Source organism: Vipera berus, assembly GCF_964194415.1.
Source record: "Vipera berus genome assembly, chromosome: 2".
NCBI lineage: Eukaryota > Metazoa > Chordata > Lepidosauria > Squamata > Viperidae > Vipera > Vipera berus.
In genome coordinates, this window is record NC_138203.1 from 133,725,843 (window position 1) to 133,746,744 (window position 20,902).

The 20,902-nt window shown below is 43.2% G+C and overlaps 1 protein-coding gene across 1 annotated transcript in view; it reads left to right on the plus strand.

Moving 5' to 3' along the window:
* DTX3 (deltex E3 ubiquitin ligase 3) overlaps window positions 1-20,902 on the plus strand; it is a 40,200-nt gene that overhangs the window by 2,831 nt on the left and 16,467 nt on the right. The window contains exons 2-3 of the mRNA XM_081316598.1: window positions 12,165-12,515; window positions 15,646-16,379. Coding sequence (XP_081172724.1) covers window positions 12,227-12,515; window positions 15,646-16,379 — 1,023 coding nt within the window. The 5' untranslated portion in view covers window positions 12,165-12,226. The remainder of the gene's footprint in view (window positions 1-12,164; window positions 12,516-15,645; window positions 16,380-20,902) is intronic.

Here is a 20,902-nt window from a genome sequence, read left to right on the forward strand (position 1 = left end):
TATTGTTCTGAGGGCTCCAATCATGATTGGTATAAGAACGGATTTCTTTTTCCACAGGTATTCAATCTAACTTCAATCTGCCAGTCCCAATATTTTATAATTTCTTTCCAACTGTTTTCCCTCAATCCAAGCATCACCTGGTATAGCAATGTCAACAAAGCAGACTTTCTTTTCATTAACTCATATCAAGCAGATTATCAACAAGATGCTTATTTTAATAAGTATTTGTTGCCCTGGGATCTTTGCAAAATTATTCTTCCATGGAGATTTACGAACACACTACCTGAATTTGTTTAGAGGTAGGCATGCCTAAATTCTTTGGGATAAAATTATAGCCCTTTTTAGTTCTTGAATGTTTATTGTAAGCATGAGAAATGGTGTGATAAGATGGAGCATAATTCCCCACCCCATCAGCTATTTGAATCTTGCTCCATCCTAGGAGTTGCTACCCAGCTCTGGTCCATGCCTCTCTCACATCTTCAATAATCTTCCATTATGGAAGGAGTCAACTTCGGTCTTGTAAGATTTCTATTGTGTGAAGTCTAACAACTGGACCTTGGGGGTGGGGTTGGATAGTGAATAGTGACCTCAATCCTGAAGGTGTGCGTTTACATCTTTATTACAGATAAGGATCCCTGCAGTTAAAATAACTATAAATGAGCATTTTGTTTGCCAATTGGAAAGCCTTGTTCTGTTTGCCTGCCCACCATCTATATCTCTGCTTCCTGTTTTATAGGGAATTTAATTATCCCAGTTACCAAGGTCATCCCGTTTGGAAGGAAAAAGGGGTTTTTCTGCATCTCATTAATGTACGTGAGGACTCTGGCTGTTCTTAAGGCTCCAACCCACCATTTTAGCAATCCCTAAAGCACAAACGGGCGCGGCCTAGATAGAAGGTAGATAGTCCCCCCAGCCCAGCTCTCTCGTCTAAAGCGAGGCCTGCGCCGCTTAGCTGGAAAACGTGAATCCCAGCCCAACACCACTGGAACTTCATTGCGCTTGACCTACTGAGCCACACCAATTCATCCACTTTCCAGCAAGCGGGGGGGAGGGGGCGGGAAGAGAACCTGAACGGGAAGGGACTTAACGCGGGAACAGCCGCGGCTCGAGCCGAGAGCCGAACCTTTACTTGGTTTTAATATCCCGCCAGCCTCTCGAATGGCAACCGAGCAGAACGCGGGAGGACCGCGGTCGGGGCGGCCTCTGCCTCTCTCCTTTGCGCAAAGAGAAAAGCCGAAGCCGCTCGCCTACAGCCTCCCGCGCCCAGGCAGCGCTCCCTCCTCCGCCATCCCGGTGCGTGGTTGCTATGGCTATGGCCATCATTCCAGCAACAAGCGGCGCCACGTGACGCGTCCGGCGATGGCTGCTGCTGCTGCTGCTGCCGCTGCTTGGCAGGGAGGGAGACCTTGAGCAGAGCGGCGGCGGCGGCGGCAGCGGCGGCACCGGCACGCGTTCTCGGACGCGCCATAGGTCGCCTCGTCGGCCCCGTTTTCTCAAGCCTCGCCATCCTGGTTGTCGCCTGCCTTCCCCACCCCCCACACCCCCCCCATCCCGTCTTCCACCCCTTTTTTCCAACGTCGTCTTTGCACGCAGCAGCTGCAGCTTCAGCTTCGATGGACGGACCGTTCCTGCCATCCTTGGATGTTCCGCTATGGTGGGTTGCCGAGCTGGGGAGCGCCGGTTGCAAAATTTTACTAAAAGTCTGGGAGCCCGGGGGGGGGGGTGGTAAGGGAAATGGGGTGCGAGCCAAACAGGGTGGTGGGCTTTGCTCCGGCGCGCTTTCTGGCTCGGTTGGCCGGATGGCTCGCCTTTTCCTTTTGATTTATTATTATTATTATTATTATTATTATTTTAAAGGGTGATCATCATCATCATCCCTAATGTGGCGCATTTTGATCAGAGACCATCTGCATATTCAGGCAACCGCCACAGCAGCTGCAGCAGTGAGTCCCTTCTTTGTGTGTTGTCAGCTGGCTTTGCAGCAGGGGTGTTGCCTAAAGGATGGTTTATGTGTTAAAGGAGGGGGGCGCATGATAGCTTCTTTTAGTGGGGGAGGACTTTTAGGAGAAATGCGTGCAACAGACACCATATATAGACACCGGGGGTATTTTAGGTAACAGTTTACCCACAAAGGTGTCTATGTATCTACCTGTCAACCCTCCTAAAATAATGCAGGCAAGCTGGCAGGTGAGCAAAGGTGGCTCCCCTATCTCAGGGTGGCAGAAGGATTATTATTTTTTTTTGCAGCATTATTGGTCAAGCAAGCATGAACTTAAGTGCCCACCTTTTCTCTCCTTGGATAAAGGATGGGAGAAAATTTTCACCCTCCACTGCTATCCATCATATGAGGCTCTTGAAGGTGGTGGAGAAGTCCTAGAAAATGGGGGTTGGGATTTTGGCGGGTATCTTTGGGATGTGTGGGAGAGGAGAAGAATATAGATGTGACTGGGATCAGGAGGCTTGCAAAGAAATTTGACAGCTTTTGCCTCCCAGAGGGCCCTTTTTCCTCAAGCCATTGTTTCTCCCAAGCCCCCTCCTTCTCTCTTTGTTCCACATCTCTCCTTGTGACTCCAAGGCTATTGGGCCTAGTCTTTCATTCCTGCTAGTGAATAGCTGTGTAAAAACCTGGCATTTTTGTTTGTTTGTGATGTCTGAGCTTGGCTTTTATTTTGTAGATGTTTCACTACTACACCCTGTAATTTTTCTAGGCATTGAATGCAGCGGAAAAAGTTACTGAAATGGCTGTAAAATGACAGCCAAGCTCAGAGACCACCAATTTTCAACCTTGACATACATACACACACATATACATGTATACATATACACATATATACATATACACACACATTCTCCTTTATTGCAACTGACAGCTTACTCCCCCCAATTGACGGGGGGGAAGAGATTTTTTTATTTAAAAAAAGAACTAACACCTATCAGCCCACCTTCCAAGTGGCTGTACTTCAGAGCTGCTTTTTCTACCTCCCTACAACTATTGCGTTAATTCGCGACCTCACAGTAACAAGTTCCATGCCATGCAAAAGCTTGCCTTCCTCCTCTCTTCCTGGGATGAGACCTGAAAGAGATGATGATGATGATGATGATGATGATTCAGGTGAGATTCCTTGAAATGTAAAGGCCTGGTCTTGCCCAAGGTCACATTGTTTTTTAGTTAAGGGTCCAGTAGTGAGCAGAGCTCATATAAGCTTAATGATTATAAGAGTAGAGGTCAGCTCTAGCCAGAATAAGCAAAAATGCCTGCTGAATTTTCTTTTTCTGCCTTGACAAACAGATGGCATTTCCAAGCTGAGGACTATCTCACTGACTGGGCCGCATTTGTTAACGCATGTCTGAAAGGCTGCCTGTAGTATGCTCACAAAGGGTGCTGAATTCTGGAGAGTTATCACCTTCCCTCCCTCCATCTTCATGATTTGAGGAAATACTGTAGACAGGAACTGGGTTTGCCGTTGGGGTTGAGGTTGCATGCCTTTTGTAACTGAGCAGAAGCTGTATGTTTGGTCACTGTCAAATTCCCTTGGGGTGGAGTTGAACTGGGAAGGTGGAAGGCTTTAGAAGCAGGGTTGTTACACTGGATACTTAGCCAAATGCAGGTGACTGTGTGGGCTGCTTTGTTTTTAAAGGATCACACTCATCCAAATAACTGATGGCTGTGTTTTCATTTGTGTGGGTTAGTTCCACAAGTGGACACTGCATTGTTCTAGGGACAGGCAACTTTATACCCTTCAAATGTTTGACTGCAAATACCACAAACCCAGTCCCCTGAGATGGGATTGTAGTATAGGGCACCTAAATCTACAGCACCAAAGAAAAATAGTTTGATCTCTAGTGAAAACTCTGTATAGAGAGAAGTCGATTGGCAAATCATGTTTTGCCACCCACTCTCTTGCTTGTCCCTGTCCCCTCTTATCCAGTAGCAAAAACAAGGGAAAGGATTTTCCAGGACAAGAAAACAATGCAGTGGCTGTCCTCTCAGTACATGACAAGGTGAGGAATTCTGTCTATGAGAATTGGGACCTTGTGTAGCTCCAAAATGGAAGACAATCCAGATTCTTTTGAGTCAAAAGGTCTGCTGTATAAATGTTTGCTGTTGCATTTCTTGAGCAATTCATAAAATAGATGAAGTTATGTCTTTTTCTATGTGCAAAGTAGTTTACACAGAACTAGCTCTGGAAGTTCCTATTCCCTTGCGGCAAATGAAATGTTTTCCCATTAAAAAAGCTTTTGTTAAACTGGGAAAAAATATTTTATATACTGACATTCAGTGTATGAACAGTGCATGAACAGGCAGCCTGTTAACATGTTTGTGGGCTAGATAATTTATTTGCAATTGTAATGTGTTTAAAATCTGGTATATTTTTAAGAGGATATATATTGTACTGAAACCAGAAGAGATTTGATCAGATCAGATCAGAAGGGACATCCTGTTATATGTATCTTATAAAAAGTGTTGTTAGTTAGAACCAACTAAAACGTACATTTTTTGAACTGCTGGCTTGTGGCTGGCTGTGTTTTGTTTATCTTATTTTTAGCTACTCTGCCATTTTAGCATCAATTTCTGTGCCACATAAAGAGCTACATATGTTGATATCTCCAAAAGTGCCTAAAGCACATTTCATTTTCATACCTTTTGATGCCCCATCCAGGCCAGGTTTGAGGAACTTCATTACCACTGCATAAGAGCTGAAAAGCATCTAATATTTTCCTGTGGCTGCATACTGCAATGACAGGATGGGAACAATCAGCACCTAACATTCAGATAAATTTTTCCACTTCAGATTTCATTAAGGAACCCAGCAGCCTGTAGAACTTTAAATGTCATTTATATAAACATTGGGTTCTGTTCCTTACCCTTTTGGACTAATCATTAGATAGATAGAGCTGGTTTTTAAAGAACATTAATTGGTGCAGTCAGAGATATGTACAAATATGCTGATTGAGAATTACAGAAACTACATTTTGGATTCTGCTGTGTCTTACATTCCAAAGCAAGTTCTTAGAAATCCTACTGAATTGTGTATGTGTGTGTGTGTGTGTGTGTGTGTGTGTGTTAATGCTGCTTGAAGTACGAATCTCTTCTTGTGGAGGACAACTATTGCCTGATACCCAGGAATATTATGGCTAAACATTTCTTTTTTCTTTTTTTTCCTACTCATTTTATCCGTATTGCTCCTTTGCAACTATTCTTAAAACTGTGACTTGTCAGGATATACTGTATGGATAAATATACATGCCATCTTTCAAAAGTATAAAAGGTGATTCACCTGTTTGAAATGGAGGAGGAGTCAAGACTGATGGTTGAACTGATAGATGATAAATTGGTATGTTTCTCTTTGTTGAAATTCGTGAAGCTGGGCTTATGTTATGGGTCAGGGGAATCCACAGTGCAAAATCAAAATAGACAAAATAGCTATGGTTGCACAGTTGTAGCCTCCACCTGCTTTATGTATGTCATACACAAGACTATGTAAAAAGGGATTGGGGCTTGATTATGCTGTCACAGTCACCATCTTGACTTTCTTGACATATGCCTGCTATGAATGTAGAATTTTTACTACTAGCTTTTAAAGATGTTGTTTTGATCCTCTATGCGTTAAACTGTTAAAACATTTTGCAATCAATTCCCATGTTGATGGCTGCATATACAGTACAGTATCTGCTTATCAGTGTTCAAACAATGAATTATACATTTGCAATTGCTAGAACATTTTTGTGGTGTTTATAAGAATGTAAGCACTGATCTGCCATCCTAAACTAACTGTGTAAGGGGAGAGTACATTCTACCCCAAGATATTTGGGAAATGCCAAACTTTAGCAACAATTGAAATAAATCACAACTATGCCAAAATGATAGCCCAGGCATGGTAACATCACCAAGTAAGTGCCATAGTTAGGTACTTGTGTCCTGTTATATGTAAGTTCTGACATTTACCTAATGACATTGTTATCTGCCCCCATAGATGTCTATATCTGCATATATTGAGAAGGTGGTCTGCCACCAAATTTTTTCCAGGCTTTGCTTAAGCCATGTTGAGATTCATTTTAGGAGGAACTCTACTGAGATACTAGATTTATACGTCGTCTTAAGCTATAGTTTGCTTAACTGTCGCCTACTGAATAAATAAAAAGGTAAAGGTAAAGGTTCCCCCGCACATGCGTGCTAGTCGTTTCCGACTCTAGGGGCCGGTGCTCATCTCCGTTTCATAGCCGAAGAGCCAGCGCTTGTCCGAGGACGTCTCCGTGGTCATGTGGCCGGCATGACTAGACGCCAAAGGCGCACGGAACGCTGTTACCTTCCCACCGTAGTGGTCCCTATTTTTCTACTTGCATTTTTACATGCTTTCGAACTGCTAGGTGGGCAGAAGCTGGGACGAGTAACAGGCGCTCACTCTGCTACGCGGCACTCGGGATTCGACCCGCCAAACTGCCGACCTTCTGATCGACAAGTTCAGCGTCCTAACCCACTGAGCCACCGCGTCCCTTTACTGAATAAATACTATGTGCTTAACCTGCTAAATTATAAATCATAATTTACAAAGTATGCTGGCTATGTTTAAGCAACACAATGACTGGGTTTGCTCAGTGTTTACCTGGGTTATTGAATTAACCATTTTCTGGATTTACATAATATGCTGACCCACAAAAAAGACTTACCAAAGTAAACGCTAATCAGTTTAAATTGTTTTTGTACAAAAAACAGTTCTAAGTTTTTAATTGACTTGGTTATATTTTGTGCGCATTCGACTGTTAAGACCGAGTCTTTCACTGGCTGTGCACATTGCACTAAATTATGTTTGGTTTTAATTTAGTGAAATGTGCATAGCCAGTCAGAGACTCAGGATTTTATTTTGAGCCCATTTTTATCTTAGGCTGCCATACCATTTAGCTGGTAGCAGCTCTGTATACCAGACTATATACCTTATACCCATATATCAAGACAGGTAGTCCTTGACTTATGACCACAACTGTGCTCAAAATTTCTGTTGCTAAGTGAAATCTTTAAGTTAATTTTGCTCCATTTTACGACTTTCTTGCCACAGTTGTTAAGTGAATCACTGCAGTTGTTATTAACATGGTTGTTAAGTGAATCTGGCTTCCCAATTGACTTTGCTTATAAAAAGGTTGCAACAGATGATCACATGACCCTGAGACACTTCGTCATAAATACGAGTCAGTTGCCAAGGGTCTGAATTTTGATCATGTGACCGTGGGGATGCTGCAGTGGTCATAAGCATGAAAAATCGTCATAAGTCACTTTTTTCAGTGCTGTTGTAACCTTGAACGGTCACTAAATGAACTGTTGTAAGTCAAGGACTACCTGTATATCTGTTGCCCTCCAGAATTTCTGGAGTTTTCTGAACGCCAACACACCTGAAGGATTCTAGATCAAGGAATATAGCTACACAACCATGGCACTCTGTAACTTTCAAGATCAGCCCCATGATAGTTTTCACTGTGGCAAATATTTTTTCTTAGTGCAAACCAGCAACCGACTAGAATATGAATTCCCTCTTTCTGTTCATAGAACCCCCTGCTACTCCTGAGCTCTCTGCTGGTCAAACATCCATGTGAAATTCCATCTGTCAGAGTATAATGGGACTCACTGCCCTGAAGCGTAGAAAGTGAAGGGAATGCTGGAGATGCTTTGGAAAAGTTCTGAATGGTGGAAAAGTGATCTTTGAAGAGATCCTCCCACTCTCTGCTCTAAAATTAAGTTTCCTCATCCTGGATTGGTCTGCACTGCTGAATACCATCTTTGAAACACAACTATCTCTGGGCGACAAAACAGTTATTCTCAGCACTCAAATAACACCTGTGTGGAGGTGCCATTTCAGGTGAAGGCAACCTAAGCAGTACCATTTAAGAGAAATTCACTCTTAGATAATACACCACCAAAAATAGTTTATAAGCTCTTCATTATGCTTATGGTATAAGTCCTTTAATTATTTATGACCAGCTTTCCCAAATGCCTATATATGCCTATATAGGCATATATATGCATATGTATGTATGTATGTATCTTAGGACGCTGAGCTTGTCGATCAGAAGGTCGGCAGTTTGGCGGGTCGAATCCTGAGTGCCGCGTAACAGAGTGAGCGCCTGTTACTCGTCCCAGCTTCTGCCAACCTAGCAGTTCGAAAGCACGTAAAAATGCAAGTAGAAAAATAGGGACCACTACACTGGGAAGGTAACAGCGTTCTGTGCGCCTTTGGCGTCTAGTCATGCCGGCCACATGACCACGGAGACGTCCTCGGACAAGCGCTGGCTCTTCGGCTTTGAAACGTTGATGAGCACCGGCACCTAGAGTTGGAAACGACTAGCACGCATGTGCGGGGGAACCTTTACCATATATATGTGTGTGTCTCTGTGTGTGTCTGTGTCTGTCTGTCTGTCTGTCTGCCTGTCTGCCTGCCTGCCTGCCTGCCTGCCTATCTATCTATCTATCTATCTATCTATCTATCTATCTATCTATCTATCTATCTATCTATCTATCTATCTATCTATCTATCTATCTATCTATCTATCTATCTATCTTGGCTTGCATCCTCTTACCCTCCCAGCTACCTTGGCATACTGATGGGGAGCTGACTGGCTTTACAATAAAACACATCAGAACGGGGCAAAATTAGAGAAGCTGGGTTTAGTCACTATACAAATCAGCAAGTTGCTTTAACCTATTTGTCAGGACTTAATATCACATGGGGTTTTGACAATGGTCAAGAAACTCCTGAACATAAGCCGAGTACACTGTTTCACTTTAACATAAAAGGACCAAAGGCATCTGGAGGGCCTTTATTGCTGAGAGATGAAATTTCACCCCGTAGGTTGCTTTTGTTACTGAGCAATCATTCTTGTTCCATCTTGCCTCCTGCAACCCAACCTTCATTTGACTTGGAGGTGCCCAAAATCCAGTTTCCAAAATAAATTCTGAGAAGTTGACTTTCCTAGGTAGTGATATTGATGAGGCAGCCAGGGAAGGGCTTGGAGACTTATTATGGCCAAGAGCAAATTCCCTGGAGGGTCCATAAGATGGTCTGGTCTTTTAGAACACCCACTGAAGGAATGAAAAGAAAACCTGGGGTGGAGGATGTCAGCAGATCAAATTGTTTTTCTTAGTCTATACAGTACTGCTTCCCCGACTGCTTCTCACTATCCTGGTACCCAGTGAAGGAGATGCGGTTGCATTAATACCATAGAAGTCATTTCTATGCAGGGGGCTTTTTGTGCGGTGTTCTGCTTTCCGTTCCATTCTGCTGCTCCTCAGAGCAGAAAAAGAATTTGTACAACAGAGACATTCTGTTTGCATTATATGTTTCAGTTTGCAAATTAAAATCCTAAGAGCAAGCTATTGCTCGATCAGTTTGGCAGTTTCTTCTCATAAGAGGCGAATTACGGCTGGCATATTGAGACAACACTGCCTCCGATGCTACGTATAAAGTACATTCGCAGTCATTATGATTGGTAACCACTGATACCAGAAATGTAACTCTTCATGAATTTGCCTAAAAAGCCAGGTGGGTTGACTAAAATTTCCAAAGGCTGGAATTTGAGATCCTGGTGTGATACCCAAGACTAGTCTCAAATCCCACTAGCCTCCCTGCCTTAGCTTTTAAAGGATTCTTTCCATTGGGCGGGAAGAGCATTTGGGAAATCAAAGCACCAGCTTATCTTTACTTATAAGAATGCTCTGGGACCTGTAGGCATTCTTGAAAATTAAAATGATGGAAATTTGCTGCTATCCAGTGTTTTCTTGGAAGGGCGCCCACGTGCTAAGGAAGAAAAAGAGCAGGAGGGAAGTATACTACATCAGGATCACTAGGGAACATCCCTGGAGGCTGCGGGGGTAGCAAGGAGCAAACTGTCAAGTTTGCAGCCTAAAAAATAGGTGTCTTGTGACTGGTTGCACCCACTATAGTAACTATTTCTGGAACAACTCAACCCTTGATGAGACCAATGTTATGTGAGTGCCCACAAGATGCTTTTAATATTCAAGGTTTGGATTGAAAACCTCTGTTCCCTCTGAAGGACTTTGCTTTAACTTGCCTCAGTTTTGCCCCTTCTGAATCATTAGCGGACTGGCTTTTAATTTCATGTAAGGGGGAGCAAAGTGTTCCCATCCCCACTTTGCACGTTTAACAAATCTTAGCAATATGTCTTCTTCGTATTTTTTTCAGTCTTTAAAAAAGAATTTTCTTGGAGAGCTGGCTGATTGTATTTCCAGGCCTACAGTCCCAATTTAGAATTCTGGCAACTAAAACTCTGTACAGTATAGTATTATTGTTTTCACCTTTATATTTTCAGTTGCTTTCCTAATGAAAACATGGAATTTGCCCTGCTCATAGTAAACGCACACTTATTTGAACTTTTGATCCAGTTATCCACCTTGATTTTAGGACAGTCAGGACTAGCTTTTACCCCATCAGCATCCACCTATGTTTAACTAGAAAGTTTATTGTCCCAGGAAGCATTGCTTTACTTTTGCTTTGTAAATTACCTATACTGAATCCCATGTGCCACTCCCCAATTTAAACAGATTGTGTGGAACTCCTTGTTGTGTCTTTACAATGTAACAATCATACAATAGCCAAGTAATTTGGCATCATGGACAAATTTGCTAGCTTCTACTTAATTCCCAAATTAAAAAAACAACAGATTTTCTGTGGTAAATTACTTCATAAAATGCCCACTTATTGCAAAGAAGAGTCATGGGTACATGAAAGTCAACATATGCTAGAATTAGATCACCCATTTGGTTTTTTAATTTAGCATGGTGTGGTGTGAACTCAGCCCGTGATCTGTAAATCCTGGTTTATGCTTTAATGCAATGAGTAAGCCTAACTATGGCTTATTCAAGAAATCATAATTATGCAATAGTGGCAAATTGTAGCTCGGGTGTAGGATGAGGGTGAAGGTTTGTTGTCCGAGCTTGTGGGTTAGTTTCCGAACATTTTGTTACCAAGCTAGGTAACATCTTCAACAGAGTTGAGGGGATGTCAATGTCAGTGTTCTTCTGTTTATAAGGGCTTCAGGTGTGGGTGTGTCAAGTGAGGGTCTTGTGATGGATCAGGTATGACTCATCAGTGAAAGGAAGGAAGGAAGACCTATCACAAGCCTCTCACTGATGACTCATACCTGACCCATCACAAGACCCTCACTTGATACACTCATACCTGAAATCCTTATAAACAGAAGAACACTGACATTGACATCCCCTCAACTCTGTTGAAGATGTTACCTAGCACGGTAACAAAATGTTCAGAAACCAACCCACAAGCTTGGACAACAAACCTTCACCCTCAATCATAATTATAGCTGATTCTGTGATTGGCTTGCTGTATTGCTCTACATCATCATGGCTAGTATGAATTCTGACACATTCACCTTGAGCCAGCCATGACCTCCTGGCATAGTCCTGCTTCATTCAAAACGTGCAACAAACCTTGCCTTGGGTTACACAGAATGAAAACAGATGTGGAAGAGGTGGCCAAGAGTACTTGGCTCCAGTCAGAGTACTTACAGTATTGTAATGCTAGTTATTAGCTCCATAGCCTCCTGGAGGAGCTTGAAGAGAAATATTGTAGTAGAATAAAACCAGATTGTGTTTGGGATTTGATTTAAGTCCTTACTTCTCCACAGATCCATCCAGCCCAAGGGGTCAATGAAGCCATTTATTTAGCATGCCCAATTCAATGCTAGGCAAGGTAGCTTTTACTAGGCACAGGTTACCTTTAACTCGATAGCATTTACTGGGTTACACGTGGAAACAGGAAAAGGGGGACTTTTTTCCACCTTAGGCCTTCGCTCACACTCAGGAAAAATGCCAATCGGAGACAAGTTTTTCTGACTCAGGATTGAACTGGGGGGGTCTCTTGAGTTGGGTGGTTTGCTTGCAGACGTTGTATTTACCTAACTAGAGTACTCCAAGGGCTCCACAACTCGTTGGGGGTGTGTGTGTGTGGGAAAGCTGAAAATAGGAGTCTTAGGTGAAGGGTTGCAGCCGGACTCCCAAAGCAGAGCTCCTCCGTGCCGACTATAAACATACGCACGCCCTCTCCTCCCTTCTCCCACCCCACCCGCGCCGCCTCCTCCTCCTCCTCCTCCCCGCACAGCCTCGATTTAACCCGCCTCCTCTCTTCTCCCTTTCGCAGTTTCTGATTCGCAGCTCAGCTGAACTCCCACATCCGGCCGGTCTTCGATCCCAGCCTCTCTCATGGGCTCCCCAGGTACGGTATGGCGGGGGCGTCGCGCTCCTTCGAAAGGTGACGTGCGACGGGGTTTGGGGTTGCCTTTTTTTTCTCGCCGGAGCGGGGAGCGCTCGCCCTGGCTGGCTCCGCCCGCTGCCGAGGGTTTGAGCTCCAAGAGTCAGCCTCCTTGCCACATCCCGGAGCGTTTTGACGCCTCGAGGCGGCAGAAGGAAGGAAGGAAGCCGGTCCCTTGCTTGCATTGCTGGGGAATCGACGCTCATCTTGAGAAGGCTCCCGCCCACCTGCTTATTCTAGGTAGGAATTTAAGGCGGCGGCGGCGGCGACGACGACGAGCTCCCCGCCAGAGGCCTGGTGCATCTCCTTTGTGGCCTTGCATCTGCTCCTTTCCCTTCTTTATAGGGGGCAGCTGGCGTTTCCACAGACCCTAAACCAGGGGTCTTCAAACTTGGCCCTTTTATGACTTGCGGACTTCAACTCCCAGAATTCTTCAGCCAGCATACGCTGGCTGAGGAATTCTGGGAGTTGAAGTCCGCAAGTCATAAAAGGGCCAAGTTTGAAGACCCTTGCCCTAAACAACCCCTCTCCCTCCCACCGTCCCCCCCTCCCCCGCATAGCTGGCCCTGACAACGTGATTGTTTTCCATTCCCAGTTGGATAAGGATTGGGATGGGTGGGGGTGTTTTAATTCCCGATTTTTAGCTAGCAGTGTAATTTTGGGAGCGCAATATTTCCCCTTGTGCCTGAAAAAAAGCCACCTGGCTGCTTTTTAATGCCATTTCTTAGGAGGAGCTTTTGATAACTTACAAGCCACTGTTTGAATGGGAATTGTTCTTGAAAGTTCCCAAGGTGCAGGAAATGCCATGGAAGGGAGGAGGAGCCTGTATAACTAGTAATTAACATAGTATTTTAATGCAAATTGAAAAAAATCCCCCCCCCCTTGCTGTAGTAATGGCTTTATGGGAACTAGTGACATCGTGTGCAAAAGATGTCTGCTGCAAATTGTAACCTCTGACATTCTCCGTGCAATCATTTTTACCCTTGTTTCCCTGAGGTTGTAATAAAGCCCTTGCATCGATAGCTGCCAGGCTAAGGCAGCTTGATGCCATGTTAGGAGCAAAAAAAAAAGTGAAAGAGCCGTGTTGAAGCTGATAAGTGATCTGCTCAGGTTAGTACCGTACTGTATTTTATTTCCCCAGCCAAGTGCCTCTAAGGAAATACGGGAGCAGGGCAGAATACTTTCCCATCTGCATTTCATAGCAATAGCTATTTGGAAGAACTTGCAGAACTAATGCCCCCTGAAAACTCAGTGCCCTCAGTAGGGTGAATGTTCATGAATTTGTTTAGGCAAGACTGGCAAGCTCAGAGGGTCAGGGTTGCTGAGCGTTTGGATGGGGAACTAAGAGGAAATATCAGAGATGTATGCTATATAGGTATAGTGGAGGTGAATTCCAGCATCATCTATGTGCCGTAAAAAAACAACAACACATGTTTTGCTATTTGGTGCTTCAGCTGTTTAAGTCATTTCTAGATAAGAATCCCTCAAGTAATTTTGGAAAGTGAGGTGGGCATAATATAAATTCAATAAATAAGAAATGAATGCCAACACATGTATTGGTATTTGAAAAGTAAATGCTTAGTGTAAGGATGAGTTTTAATGCTTAGTGTAAGGATCAGGTTTTTTTAAAAAAGGACTCCCTTAATAGAAGCTTAGTAACCATTGTATAAAGCTCACTGAACTCTTTGGAACTTGTCTCCAAAAAGCAAACATTTGGGATTTTACTAAGCCCGCTGATTATGTTGCATCTACTGTATCTCTTTTACTCGGCCCAATTAGACTTTCAACTATTAATCTCCCCAGGCTCCTCTCTTAGCCTGTACCTCCCCTGAGGCTTTTAATTCTTTTTTTTCCCCTTTTACTCGTCATGGGCTGCTAGTGGGCTATGATTACTTGCAGCATGCTACTAAGAGGCCCCAAAGTCTCTTGCAGATACTAACTCCAAGAGCTTTGGAATACACAGTCTGGCTGTAGATTTCTTTTGGTCTCTGAGAGATGCTCCTTGTTTCAGTTTTTTTTTTATACAGCAATGTTTACACTTTAATCATCATTTGAAAATACTTTTTTTACCTTGATAGTTGAAATGAGAGATGGACTCATTTTCTGTCTTGTAGCTGAGGTTTAAACTTAAAGCATTCATATATTTCCCACTGATTGCTTACAAGTGCAGGAATTTCTGGCAGTCCAGGCAAAATGCAAGTGCTTTGTGCTTAACCCACCATCTTGTCAGAGGATGTAGCTTAGTAACATCTATGCTTCACATTCAAAAATAAAATAAAATTCCAGGTTTGGATTTTGGCAATCTTAAAAAAAAAACCATGAGATTTTTGTCTAAGATATTGGAAAGCTCCTATTTTTAGTGGCCACTGGACTAGGTAAACTAGGGTTGACCAGGTATAAACCAGATTTCTGGTCTATTGTTAATTATCCTCTGTCTTCATATATGCAGAGGAGTATGTAAAGTGATGAGAAAGGAAACATTCCATATTGTGCAAGAGTACCAATAACAAGCAACACTAGGAATGATAGTTTAGCAATATCCAGACTCCCACATGTTTGCCAGCCATGCAGTAAGTCTGTGGTCAAGAATTTTACTGCTTGGGTCAAAGAAGATACCGGTAAGCTGACATTCACACAGCAATTGTGTGAGTACAGCTTTTTCCTTCCTCCAATGCAAAAAGCAAGTGTGGTAATTTGGATTCTTCTCACATACACACAATCCGCTGGTTTATTTTTAAAAGGCCATTCTTGCAGTTGATAATTGGCCGTTTGTTATTCTACTTAGAAATTCAGAGAGATCTGAAACAAATAGTTCATTCTTTTTAATCTTGTTTCATCCACCTTAATAATAAAATGTAATCATAATCAATCTTGGCCAAATTAGGATCTTCAAATGGGTAGGATTAGAGCTCCACCATTTTAACCAGATGGGAAAAATGAAAGATCTAGAGTAGACCAACCAATCCAGAATGTACAGTATAGGTTTGGGATCAATTCCTTCCTGGTCAGTTAGAATAATTTTTCCTCGGTTCTCTTAGATTTGTGGTTTCTTCAAGTGTTTTAGGATTTGGAGTTTGACATAGAGGCATATGAGCACTTGATTATGTAGGATGGATGGATGAATCTAAGTCTGAATTCTAAATGATTCAGCATTTGCTAATGGGGTTGCGATGTTCAAGAAAAGCAAAAATATTTTTTCCAAAACAATGAAACCATCCAAGTCCGTGAGGTAAAGTAACCCAACGTGGGATTCTGTCTGGGTGTATCCATCTGTATTTCTGCCTGGAGCCACTTCTGTAACTTTGATTATCTTTCTCTCTCTCTCACTCTCTCCCTCCCTCCCTCCCTCCCTCTCTCTCTCTCTTTTCAGTATCATTTGTTTTATCCAGGATGGCCGCTTGTGGAGGCACCACTAAAAATAGGCTCACGGTAAATAAGCACGTCTGGGACTTCCTGACCAAGGAAAGTCCTGCCAAACTGGTCAAGTTGAAAGAGGAGAATAAAGTCAGTGTCTTGATTGATGGTGAGACGTCCGAGATCTATGTGCTGCAGATTACCATGCCTGCCCATGGACCAAGCAATGGCCTTTACCTGGCTCGTAAGGCTCTCAAAGCACTGCTCAAGGAAACAGAGAAGGAATTGAAGAAGGCTCAGCGTCAGAGTGAGCTGATGGGCTGCATGGCCTTGATGGAGAAGAGCCGAGAACACGGAGCTGTAGAGCTCCACCGTCGAGGAGCTGCCTTGATATCCCGAGGACAGCAGACCTCTGGGCCAAGGGTAGTAAGTGGCAGTGGAGGGATGGCCAGCTGCTCAAGGGGAGGGGAGGAGGAACAGGACAGCCAGTGCCCCATTTGTTTGGGGGAGATCCAGAACATTAAAACTTTGGAGAAATGCAAGCACTCCTTCTGTGAGGACTGCATCACCCGGGCCTTGCAGGTCAAGAAAGCCTGCCCAATGTGTGGCCGTTTCTACGGGCAGCTGGTAGGGAACCAGCCGGAGAATGGACGCATGCTAGTCTCCAAGGACTCAAGTCTTCTGCTTCCTGGTTATGAGAAATATGGCACCATCATAATCCAGTATGTCTTCCCACCTGGCATACAAGGAGTAAGTTGGGTTTCTCTTTTTCTGTTGCTTGGAAATGGTATTCGCAGGGTCACCTTCCCTATTGTAGAAGCTTCCAGCTGTGCTAAGACTACATCTCCCAGAACCCTCAGCTCCCATGCATGACTAGCTAGGCCAGGGGTAGGCAACCTCGGCTCTTTTATGACTCGTGGACTTCAACTCCCAGAATTCCTGAGTCAGCTGACTCAGGAGTTCTGGGAGTTGAAGTCCACGAGTCATAAAAGAGCCGAGGTTGCCTACCCCTGAGCTAGGCCATAGTCAGAAGCAGGAATCCTTTCTCACTCTTAAGGACTGTGTTCCCCCTTAGGGAATTTGTTTGAGAACACGTTGGAACTAAAGTGACCAATAGTTGTGACTACAGCAAAAAAGAACAAAAACCCAGTTAAGACTCAGCCTCTTTTTCTCTATTATGACACCCTCTTCCCTTCCTTCTAAGCAGCAGGCTGCAGTTCTGACTTGAGGCCGAGTTATTTATTTCAGATGAGGTCAAAGGCTGCATAGAGCATTAGGAGCTGCTGCCCTCTATTCCCCCAGCATTGGGCTTACAGGTTGGCCCCAAACTGGAGAAAGCAAATGATAGGGAGAGAATTGAGAGAAGAGCAAAATGGCCACGGCCACAAATGGCTAGAAAATTCTATCAAAAATGAAGTTGGACATATATAACAGCATTCCTTACACCAGAATGACACCAGATTTTATCTGGCAGTTCAAGTGTTGTGTGCCACCAGTGGGCATGGCCACAATCCATTGGGAAGATAAGAAACATTTGTTTTTAAGAGAGGAAATGAGAGCATTAAATCTCTCCAAGGCATAGGAGCACAACTGCAGTGATTTTATTCCTACACCAAAAATAGGAGTAAATGATGAATGTTTATTTTGGGGGTGTGTGGCTTGAATGAATTTGGGAATGGTGTTGGGCTGAATCTTAGAGTAGGATGTTTTGTTAGGCATATAAATTAACGTTGCCACCTCCTTTAGTGAACACATCGCCTTCATGACTTGAAAATTGGACCTTATCCAACAAAATGGTATTCAGGGGTGATAAATGTTAAGGTTCTGCCCTTAGGTAGGAAAAAAAAATAGATGCCCTTGACTGGGCAGTGGTGCTTGGGAGAAGGTTCCGAGTCTCTTGTTACATCAAGCATGAACCACCAAAAGGGCCAGTGCAATCTTGGGCCACAACAACAGAAGTAACATGTTGAGATAATAGGAAGTGATAATTCTGCTCTACGTTGTACTGATCAGACTGTATCTTGAATACTTTAGTTTTGGTCACCATAATACAAGATAATGCAAAGTGCACAGAAAGAATGACACGGATAGTGAGTGGCTTGAGGGCTAAAGAATGGTTAAAGAAACTTGGTACGCTTAGCTTAAAGAAGAGAAGGATAAAGGGAGACTTGACAACAGTCTTCCAATACATGAAGGGATGTTACAGACTAGATAGAGGGTATGGATTTATTTTTCAGAGCGTCTGAGGGTAAGATAAAGAACCCATGGGTGGAGGTTTTATAGTGAGAGATCCAAACTTGAAATACGGTGGAATTTCCTCACTGTGACTATTAATTATTATCAATTGTTAAGCAATTGAACAGCCCAGAGTCATGAGCACTCCATCTTTGGAAATTTTCAAGCAAAAAGTTGGAAAACCATTTAACTGGCTTGGTCTGAGGATTTTTGCCCTGGGTAGAGAGTTGGACTAGATGCCTCCAAGGTTCCTTTTTACCCATAGAGTTCAATGATTGCCATCCTGTTAAGAGGAAGCAGATTAAGCGGGATGGCATTTTGTTCCGAGTAGACACACATGTAAAGAGGTGGTCATTTGGCCACGCTGGCTGAGGATTTTAAGAATTGTACTGTAATCTCAACACACTGAGAAGGCGGCAGCAGGGTTGGATAAGATTGCATTAAAACATGATAGGATTCAAGAGCAGGTCTTTTAAGCCATCCTTTCATATCTCCCCGAAGACTCTAAATCTGTAGGCATTGTGGAAAGTGATGTAACAGATTAAGGTCAAATAGAGGGGATTCATGACACTCCTTTTTTTTTGGCAACAACATATATGGAAGTTCTTTTTTCGGCATTTTTTTTATTCAATTTCCTACTTTAGCCTACAGTGGTGGGATTTCCTTGTGGTTTCCCATCTCAGAATTAATCGGATCTGATCTTGTTTAGTTCTTTCTTTTTTAGATTAGCCAAGGAGGGTTGCTGTCAGACCTAAGTGAAGTCACTTAAAAGAATCCATGAAGGTTTGTGAGGACCCATAGAATGATAATTGGCAGAAAAACCTAAGTTTTATTGGTATTCATTTATATCCTGCTTTATTATTTTTACATGTAACTCAAGGGGGTGAACATATCCAACACACCTTCCTCCTATTTCCCCCCCTCCCCTGCAAGAACAGCCCTGTGAGGTGAGTTGGGCTAAGAGAGAGAATGACTGGCCCATGGTCACCCAGCTGGGTTTCATGACTAAGATGAGACTAGAACTCACTGTCTCCCAGTTTGTAGCCTGGTGCCTTAAGCACTAGACAAAACTGGCTGGTTGAGTGTCAGCTTCCTGGCCTGTGTCATATGCACAATCTGATTCCTTTAAACATGGCAATATTTAACATGCCATAGATTAGGTTACCAAACAGATGACAATTGTTAATGCTGATGTTTAGTTTGTATACCCTTAATTTTTGGAAATGTAGAATTTTTTAATCCCGGCCTTGCTGACTTTTTGGACCTGTTCAGAAAAACGGTGCTTACCTGAGGGTGGAGGAAGCATTAGTTGTGGGGAAGAATATTTCCTTGTTTGTGAACAGTTTGCCCTTCTTAAAGGAGAGCAGGATCAGCAGACAGTAAATGGAGAAAGTAGTTACTTATCAGGAAATAAAAGGTGCCATTTTGCAAACTGGGATGTTTGCCTGTTGCTTTTAGAGTCTTCAGTAAGTAAAAGGAGACAAATTGAAAAGGCAATTTTGAGGCCGGAAATTTATGGTTGGCAGTTGGGGCGGAGGGGGGAGATTGTCCTATGTGCAAATAAAAAAAAGATGTGTGAAAGCTTTTTATGAAAGTTACTGGGGCAGTGATGTCTGTGTCAGATTAGGACTGAAAAAAAGCAGGCTGAGCAATCCCTAGGTGATTTTGGAACAGTCATATCCTCTTCACAAAGCAGGTAAGTTGTGAGAACAAAATGGCCGGGTGGGAGAAGGGGAAAAAACAGCAGGCTTGCCACCTTCAGCTCTGGGGAGAAAAGGTGTGACCTTCAAGTAAGAAATAAATATACCAGGAACTAAAAATGCTCAATGGCCTACATTCCTTATTGCCAACTGCTTTTTAAAATTCCTGGAATTGCAGAAAGTCGTGAGGCAGCTTGCGATTCAGGCCTGAAGCTACTTGAGCCTGCAAAATTAGTTGCAAGGATCCCTGAAATCCACTCGCAGAAGAATATGCCTCCACTTAAACCATAATATTTTTGCTGTAAAACATTATGGAATTCTGCTGGAGGATAAGGAAACCTTTAGAGTCAATAATTTAATAAAAAAGTTGGGGGGTGTATTAGTATCTATATTTAGAATATATGCTACCACAAAAAATAATATTCAAGAATATGCAGGGGCATTAGTTGAAACATGAGCAGACTTAGTTATTGCCTTGGATGAAACTGAAAATGATAACCCAGGGCATAATTCATTCACTGAGGGGTTTTTCCCCCCTTGCTCAGCTGATTGAATAAGTTACTTAGAATAAAAGCCCTCTGTCTTACTCTTAGTAGGTAAGGGCAGGTTACATGAACATTCTGAAATTAGACTGAGTGACACTTAGAAGGAAACCAGAATGAAAACATCCAGGGAGAAAAAGACAAGTGTCCCATAAGTGGGACCCATTTTTTGAAGACTAAACGGACATGCCTCTATTTTTTTCCCCGACAGCAGTATTTATTTTATTTTATTTATTTTATTTTAATTCCATTTATATCCCGCCCTTCTCCGAAGACTCAGGGCGGCTTACAAACTTAGCAGTAGCCTTCATTCTATGTATATACCTGCTTATTAGGGCTTTCACACACACCCCAAGCGGCATTATTACAAAGTCAGCTTATTGCCCCCAACAATCTGGGTCCTCATTTTACCTACCTCGGAAGGATGGAAGGCTGAGTCAACCTTGAGCCTGGTGGGATGCGAACCTGCACTAATTGCAGGCAGCTGGTGTTACTTAAGGAGGCATTAGCCCACTGCTCCACCAAGTATAGATGCAGCTTACCATCTCCTGGGTGGTTTCCAACTTCCCAACCTAGACAGTAGCCAATATCCAACCTGGCTATTTTTCAGGATGGCCAAGATCACACAGATGTTCCTTCCAACTGGGGGGGGGGGCGGGGGCGGGGAAACTGCTAAATCATCTTTTGTTATTTGAATTCAAGTTGAATTTAACTCTGAATTCAGGTAGTTCTTTGAAGATTACCCAGGGTGCTTAGACCTACTATTCTTGAGTGAGAGTATTTTTCCACTCTGCTT